At 29.4% G+C, this 9,607-nt stretch overlaps 1 protein-coding gene across 1 annotated transcript; it reads right to left on the reverse strand.

Annotated features, from left to right (window-relative positions):
- Nucleotides 1-6,111: 6,111 nt before the first annotated feature.
- Nucleotides 6,112-6,990, reverse strand: LOC112517143. The gene has a single exon (XM_025124485.1). The coding sequence runs from the start codon at nt 6,879-6,881 to the stop codon at nt 6,336-6,338; it is 546 nt and encodes a 181-aa protein (XP_024980253.1). The 5' UTR covers nt 6,882-6,990; the 3' UTR covers nt 6,112-6,335.
- Nucleotides 6,991-9,607: the final 2,617 nt, after the last annotated feature.

Below are 9,607 nucleotides of genomic sequence, written 5' to 3' on the forward strand. Positions count from 1 at the left end.
GACCATGACCATACTTACACAAGAAGAAAAATATTGACTATGAGAAGTTGGTCTTCAATGAAGTGGCCTTTAAAATTGTTTCAAAATTTATAGCCTATCCTAGGTTTCTATGTTTATATTTGCTCACGAGCAGAATATAGGTCTTAGAGGAGAAAAGTCGTTGGCCAACTTTCTCTTTGAGAAAGCGTTATGGACAAAAACTTTAAGCTAAAAAAGAAGCCATTAACCAAGTGTTCTGTACTAAAGCAAAATATAGGAAACTAGGAAAGAACCTACTTCCATCACTATAAAGAAAAAAGAAGACGACCAAGTCCAACCACCACCGACTCCTTCCCTGTTTCCTCAAAGAAAGGGATGAGACAATTCAAATAGCTGCATATTCTACATCAACGTCAATCTCTCAAAAAAACTTGCAAGAAAAAAGTCATAGGCCATCTTATTCTTGTTAAAACTAGTTCTAAAGAAAAGAAACACATGGTGATGGTGATGAGTTTGGAACTAACCTGGTACTTATTGCAATCTCATACAGGAGATTCAAACACTAAAAACTAGAGATTTGAAATAGGCTATAAACCACATTATATGATATGTTTTAGAAAATCGACAATTTTAATGATCGTATCATTTAAGAAATTAGTAAATAAAAATTATGAAACCATTTAAAATTATGAACAAGTCCAAAAGAAATCGGTTTTTGGTAGTTTTTAATTATTACAATTTTTATTATTGTAATTTTTAATTGTTATAATTTTTATCGTTGTAACTTTTAATTACATAAACAATGGACCGATCCATGATTACGTAGAAGATTTCTAAAACATGCATGGAAAAGAAAACTGATATGGGAGAGTCATGAATCATTGAATCTGTAAAAAGGTTCACGATTACTACAAATGCTCTAGACGTGATTATTTTTGTGGAGTTTATGATTCGACAAATGCAACTAGTAAATTGACAACTTCCTTAATTTTCAGAATAATATCATTTTATTATTCAATTGACCATGTGTCAAAATACTTTTGAATAATTTGGTAAAACCACATTAGTTAGAATTTTCACACATTAAGAGATAGTGACATTTACGTGTAAATATTGTAATTATAAGTAATTTTTATTGTTATCTTTATTTTGTTCAAGTATAAACCTTAAATATACTTTTTAATAAAGAATTTTACAATATGTTCTGTTTACACTAGTTTAATACTTTAATTGACCAAATTAAAATATCTCAATAAGATCACGTTTACATTAGAAAATGTTATAAGGGTACTCGTACAATGTAGCGAGATACATCTCGATTTTAATGTTTCATTTTTCTTTTGTCTCGATCGATGTTATAAAAAATTAAAAAAAATATTGATATTAATACCAAAATGACTTTAAAATTTCTCTTTTTTTGTGTATTTCTTTAATTCATTTTTTTGGTTTAATAATATAATTTTTTATAAAGATAATAATTAAGTGTTTTGTTATAACTCAATGATTATCCTAATTTTAAATTTTTTATATTTAAAATGATATGTTTATTCTCTATTTGATCATGTTTATTTGCAGTTAGTTTTACGAATTCAAATATGAAGCTTTAATAAGTTGTACTTACGCAAAATTTACTTGTAATCTTGATTTTTAAGTAATATGCATCAATAAACAGTACTTCATGAATTAAAAATGGTTTTTAAGAGTTTTTGTCAAATGTTTTATAATACTAGAAGAGTACTCGCGCAATGCAGCGAGACACATCTCGATTTTATTGTTCTATTTTATTATTTGTCTATGTCGATGTTATAATACGATTTTATGTGTTTTTAAGAAAGCATTAATGATTTTATTTTTGAATAAGATATAAATTTGAAGAAAAATATATCAATGTTAATATCAAATCAACTAAAAGTTCTCATTTTTTATGTAATTTCTTTAACTTATTTTTTTAATTATAATTTAATTTAAGTTTAATAATGAAATAATTTATTTTTGGTTTACTAATATAACATTTTATAAAGATAATAATTAATTATTTTGTTAGAACTCAATGATTATCCTAATTATATTTTAAATTTTTTATATTTAAATTGAGATGTTTATCTTGTATTTGATTTTGCTTATCTGCAGTTAGTTACATGAATTCAAATATGGAGCTTTAATAACTTGTACTTACGCACAATCTACTTGTAATATTGAGTTTTAAGTAATATGCATTAATAAACAGTACTTTACGTATAAAAAGTGGTTTTTAAGAGTTTTTGTCAAATGCTTTATAATATAGTATAGATAGGATATACGTCAGATTATATTCTCATCCACATCTAAATAGTATCGATTATCATTTTCTTTTAAGTTTTGACTTATATTTATTAAATAATATATAAAAAAAATTCAAAGTACAATAATGTAATAAGAAATGTTACATAAACAAAATTTTACATGTGGATGTTTCATGCAGATAATGAGATGACTTGAAACATGAAAACCTGATTACTTGTTTCAAGTCATCTTAATTAAAATCAAGAAGTTACCCATCATTATAATCTTGAATTTGGGAAACTAAATTTTTTTTTTTTGAAATTTGGGATTAGAAACATATGCTAATTTAGGTAACATGTTTGATTAAATGTATAGTGGATAAATAATAAAATGTTAATACTAAAAGTACAATGTTGTAATAGAAACCGACGATCTTATAATAAAACAATTTTGAAAGTATAATGTTATAATAAAAAATGTAAAGTTAACGGTATGATACATAGGGACAACTTATGTAGAAGCGAGGTGACATAGAAATCCAGTATTGATAAATTTAAATCAAAATGTTATCCAATATTATAATAAATAAAATTTTCAAAGTATAATACATTGAAAAAATAAATTTAAATGTAAATTGTTATATGATAAACAACCCATAAATTAATGTGTTTTTGTTTCTTTTCTTACCCGATGTTAACTCGATCCAATTCATAATTTGTTTGTACGAAAAGTATGTAAAAAATATACCATAAAAAAAAAAGAATATATGTTTTATCTTATCTTATATCAATAAGTCACGTGCAAATCATGGTACACCAAATGTTAGGCAAACAAACGACCTAATCGAAATTGCACATTCATCCCTATCCTTTTTCTAACTAACTATAAAGGACAAGAAAACTTAAACAATTACAATAAAAATTTGATAAAAGAAGTATACAACACCAACTAACTGTTGGTGATTTGTATCATTAATATCATTTAAGTGTAATGGGATTAATTTGTTGATCAATGTAATCTTGATAAATATTGAACAAGTAAGGACGGTGTGAAGTGCACCCTTGTTTGAGTTTATTTCGAGTTAAAGTATACCGTTATTTAGGGGAAACGACGGGGGTGCTGGGGCAGCGCCCCTGGTAACGGGGTCCAAGGGGTAGAGCCCCTGGCTAGGGTCGACATGATGATGCTTTTATTAACTTAACTAATCCAATCTAATTTACGTTGAACAACTAATCCAATATAATATATGATTGGATTGGATCGGTCTTATCCAATCCGATAGTATGAACTTCTGCACAAGCTAACCAATCTGTTTCATTCGATTATTGTCTAAATTAACAACTAAAGTTGATATTAAACGAGTTTAATAAATTATAAGAACGTTTTCATTTGTAGAGTAATGCTAATCTCATCTCCACCTCACAAATTGCGCTTTTCATAGGAATTGATTTGGTACATCTCGATGCATCTCATTACTGTTGATCTTTAGCTATGATTGATTTAAGGATGTAGATTCATTCTTATTTTTTTCACCATAACTTTCATTCGAACTAGAACCCAACCAGTCAGGTAATAAGTTATTTAAAGCTAACAAATTAATTAAATCAAAACTGTGTATCTAAAAAAGAGGGTGATCAATTTTTGTCCTTCCTTGTTTTCCCACCTAATATTCTCTTAATATATTATATTCTTTGAATTAATTAAAGCATTATTAGTGGTAAGTTATCAAGATAATCATCATTAATGGTTAGTTAATTACAATGTTTCCATTATTCAACCTTATAATACGTGTTAACTTTATAAACCGAATGCTTGTTTACTTAAACTACAAATTATTTGAGTTTTTATTGGGTTATTATCTTCAAATACATACTTCTAAAAACCTAATTTTGGAAAACGTATTATGTATGTGATGCCTTTGAAGGAACACATTGTGTCAGTAGTGTAATTAATAAAGTATACTATAACCTTGCAGATAAACATAGGAATATATCGTAACTTTGTAAACAATTATCATTTTTAAAAACATCATTAAATTTAACGTTTGAGATGTTTTGTCAGAGACATAAAAAAAAAGATTGTGAAAACAAGACCTACAACAAAAATACATTTCATGATGATGCAATGTGTCCACTAATTAATTAATTCAGTCAATTCTACAACAATGACAATATGAAAATCACCTATCGAACGTGTCAACTGCAGATGATCATTGCTTCAGATCGAATTAGCCTCAGTCTTTAATATGATAGCAATCGTACTTTATTTTATTTTAATTTAACAAGCGAATTAAATTATTTCATGAGTTGTTTTAAGAAGTAAGTTTTAGTTTTTTGTTCTTCCTTCAAAATAATATCTAAAATTTTTCATCATTTGTAATTTTATTCTTATGGTCGTTATTTCATTTTTCGGCCAGTTAAATGTTTATTAGTGTAATTCCGATTTTAAAAATGACAATCAATCGTGTTTCCAGTAGAACTTGTATATTTCATATATGATACACAAGAGCGAAAGCGACATGTAATCTTTTTTATGATTAATAACAAGATAAGACATGATTACGTGTTTACATCATCGATAGAAACTACACCTTAAATCATATAATTTTTTGGGAAAGCGATGTTACGATTTTAAAAAATAAAAATGAAGCAAACTGAAATTTAAGTAAAAGAAGGAGAAATGATTGAGGAGGGTTTTTTTTTTTTTTTTTTTTGTTTCTAACCGTTGATTTTAAGTTAAATAATTAGATTGGAAAAAGACTTGAAAAAGAAGGGTATAAATGACTTTTGATTGAAGGTTTCCTTTAGATGGAGTGCCCCTTTCATACCTACCACACCCAAACAACTCTTTACTTCAAACTCCTCCTCCCAAATCCACTCCTTCTTGCCCATAAAATATAATTTATTTAATCATAAAGATGATCTTTAATTGGTTTGGGCTTGACTTTAAAAATCAAAAATATCAGGAGGTTCTAAGTTTAAATCCAAGAAGGAATAAAAATCATCTTGTGGCCACGGAGATTCAAATGCGGTGATTCTGGACTATCTGCAAAACAGGTAGTCGTTCTGGGATTAGTCGACTCGCATAACGGGTTAGATATCCAGGTTAATCAATATATATATATATATATATATATATAATATTTTATTTTAAAAACAAAAATAAAATCCATACGTACAACCTAAATAAGTCGTTTTTTCCATTACTTTATATACATTAATTTTAAAGAGATATTGATTGTGACGTAAAGATTATTATTATCTTTATTACGCATTTGTCATACTTTCAACTGCTTTATCTACATTTGCATTGATATGTTTACTTTCAGTTTTGCTAGGTACTGCTTGTTGACATCTATATCCTTATTGTATAAACCGCTATAGGATTAAATTACGTAAAAAGTTGTTTCGTTAAATTTTTGATTTCAATAAAAAAATTTAGTAGGTGAGACACCACGAAACCAAGTAAAATTAAAGTCTCCCATTCTATACATTAAAGTCAACATTGTTCATCTAACTTTTACTTGTTCTTCCTCATCTTCAACTATATTTATTTATCAGTCATATATGAACTACAAATATACATACGGTAATAATTATTGACTAAAAACATGTAATCGATAACTAAAATATATGTTATAAAGTTCAAAAAAGAGGTTTATTATACATTTTTTTGATACCAATATTGTTTTAATTCTAGACGATTATTTATTCTCGATCAATGCATAGGTTTCGTTATAGGGTTTTGATAGTTACATATTTCATTTTCTAAGTCTTGTTTTTGGCTCTGCAAATATAGAAATATATATGATCACGAGTTTTGATGCGTAGAGGAATAAAACGTAGCAAGTAAAAGAAAACAAGATACAAATTGAAAAATGAAGAATTAAATACTTTGTGATTTACGCGGTCCATCAAGTTAGACTCACATATAGTTGGTTAATGTTAACTTAATTATTTTTGTAAACGCTAAACATGACACCTTCTTTCGTGTTTTCATATACAGCCCACGTAACCATGCTCTGAACATACCGACACAGATAATACTTCTGGCTCGGAGCTTGATTACGTGAACCGACATTGGAAAGTGTGACATCAATCTTGTTCAAAACCAGTTTGCTTCCAAATAGCATTTCTAACCCTACTCAAGTCTCTGCCTTTCAATGTTCTTCCAAAGCCTTCATGAACGGAAAATGAAGCAATTCTGGTCCTTGCTAAATACTCATGGGGTGGCAACTTCTCATTATCATCCTCCTCCTCATCATCATCATCATAAAATCCCACGTCATGACCATGATCATTGTCTCTCCTCCCATGATGCTTGTACTCATCTCTCAAAATCTTTGACCAGTCCGGTACGTTGACCGGCAATGACTTCGCCGCCGACGTCATGGGCATTTTTCTTTGTTGATGAGCTTTCAATGGAAACTTTGATCTTCTTGAGATGGTGTTTTGAGGCTGCAGGTGTGAATGGTCGTCAACGCTGGTGTTCCATAGGTCGGATTCATTCATCTCAAACCCATCGGAATCCACCCGATTGATTCTCTGATCACCACCACCACCGCCGCCGCCGCCACCTAAGTAATTAAGGAACTTCGATCTTTGATCATGGTGGTGGTGGTGGAATTTTCTTGTTGCCATCGGAGAGAAAAATGTTGAGATGATTAACTTAAAGAAGAGGTTTTGTGTTCTTTGTGTTTTCCGGACAAAAGAATTGGCTATGGAAGATTTGATCGATTGATTGGTTGGTTGGTTTAGGTGGTTGTTGATGACCGGCCAGGGTATATATAATGTTGTAATGGATAAGCCCTGTGTTGGATATGTAAACATTTTATATTGTGAGGGTAGATATGAAAATATATTTGGAAGTTACATAAACCATCCTCAATCTTTTTGTGTAATTCAATATGACATCCCTATTGAATTAATGGCATTCAACTATGACTTTAGCATCTCACCCACAACATAACGTCTTTGACTTTTTTTTTTGGGAATAAAATAAATGGATATTATGAGAATACGACTATATTTAATTGTTTTGCTACAATTTTAGTCGTTTTTATTCGTCCCATTTTGTCATTTCTTTGTCATGATTTATTACTCATTGTCTTTCTTGATACATAAGTACCAAATTGTTTTTAAAAAATAAGAAGGAAAGTTATTAGCACCGACTGCATCGGAATCAAATAGCATATACTTTATATCTTTCTTTAAACAATATATATATATCAATGACAAAGTATTTGTCATTCGATGACTTATTGTCTTATCATATTGTTTCTTTGTTTGAGTTGTCGTATAAATCAAAACACATGAGATATGAATTGGAAAAAAAAGTATATACAAATAAATATTAGCCCAAACAAATGTCATCACTTAAAACAGGGTTCATTTTGTAAATAAAGTAAACCTGAGGGGGTGAGTAGCATATAAAACTTGTGTAGCAGCGGTTAACATCACCTAGGAGGGTGTGATACTGTAGGTGTAGGGGGTGGCGGGAAGGAATAGTGTAGATGCGTGTCTTCACCTTACAGTGGACCCTTTCATTGTGATCAATAATGGAGATCTTGGATCGACTAAATTATGCTATAAATCGTAAGTGACATTATTAGTGGGCCCACTTATCTTTCAATTATTCCCCCTATCATCCATCTCGAGTAAATCGCGATACTTCTATTTCTATAGGTTAGAATTATTTGTTTGTTTTAAAATATACAACATTAATTTAATAAAATATTTAAATAAATAAGCCGATAATTATATACCAAGCATTGCATTTCTCATAATTATGAAGTATTCTAGTAAATTAATAAAATACAATATAAATATTTAATTCTTTTTATAAGCTTAGTAGGAAACAAATAATCTGCCACCTCTTCATACCCACAAGATATAACTCATGACATGCAACAAAACAAAGTTTAGAAATTCTTACCGTGAAGCAATTATGGATACATGAACACCATATCCGCATGATATGCTCACAAGACAGTTTCACTCATTTCATTTTCTCCATGTATGGTATGGGCCACCATATCTGTTACATGACGCAATTTAGATGGGCTTTCCATCATGCACTAGTTTTTTTTTTCTTGTGGATACGTACACCCTGTCCTAGGGACATACCATGCCCTACTATACCTTGTGATAACTATCGGCATCATGGTAGGTGAATCCGCCCTTATACAACTATACAAATACTCATTCTTATGCATCACAAATCGAATTCATTTATCATGTCGAACTTGATCAAAGTGGGTATCAAAGTGTTTGATCGCTCTTCATTCATCTTTTTATTTTGGATATTGTATGTTTGTGGCTGTAAGCTTTATTTCTATCGAACTTGATTAAACCAATGTGAAATTATGTTGAACCAGCCTCTCCACCGATGATGGTTAACATCTGAAAGCATACGAAATTGTGCTTCATAGTTAAAATGACATTAAACTCGCATCATATGCATGGGCTTAAGAGTCCCTACTCATAACTCTACCTACAATGCAAAACATGTTTTTTTTTAGTGTAAACCCAATCATTATAACTATTTTGATCATGTCAAATAACAAAGACGCTCTGTACGGCCTTGGCAAACTCAAGCATTGTCGTATCAAATTACAAAGGCATTTTGCGTGATCGTGCAAGACAACAAAGGTACTCCACAATTAAATTGCACTGGCATGCATGACCATTTATGGGTTTTGAATATGATGGTTTTAATGATTTAAATATCTACGTTAAAATCACACTTCAAAAAAGTATAACAAAACATGTTTTCAAAAAGACCCATCATTTGGTTTAAATATGTGATTTATCCGATCACTTACACCTTCGATCCCTTCTTTGGACCATTTACCCACCAAAAAAGAAATTAAAATCAATGTTATATGATAAGAATACAAGTTCTCTTATCACAGTTTACCATGTTTTAGTTGGAACTAAAATAAGTCAACACATATAAACTAAATAAATATTATTTCTTTTATATATATATATAGAGGAGTGATCATATGAAAACCGCACTCATTTGTGTAAACCGTGCAAACCACCTTCATCTGTCGATTTCATTGTTTAATCTTATGAAATTTTTTCATGAAATTGTTTAATCTTGTGAAATTGTTTCATATAATACTTTTTTTGATCAAGTTGTTTCATATATGGTTGTGAAATTGTTTCATATAATATTTAATGAAACTGTTTCATGTATTTCTCTAACATTAATGAAACTGTTTCATGTATTTCTCTAAAATTAAAATAATGAAGATGATAGTATCTATGATTAACACCCTCCACAATAAAAATGATTAATCAAACTCTCATAATTACAAAAAAATGAAAAATTATGATTGATTGAATGCGGTTTGCATGGT

This window comes from Cynara cardunculus (genome assembly GCF_001531365.2).
Source record: "Cynara cardunculus var. scolymus isolate 2C chromosome LG 8, CcrdV1, whole genome shotgun sequence".
NCBI classification, from domain to species: Eukaryota; Viridiplantae; Streptophyta; class Magnoliopsida; order Asterales; family Asteraceae; genus Cynara; species Cynara cardunculus.

Bases quoted from the DNA above. Each gene is read 5' to 3' on its own strand.
- LOC112517143 (XM_025124485.1), bottom strand. From the start codon at position 6,881: ATGGCAACAAGAAAATTCCACCACCACCACCATGATCAAAGATCGAAG.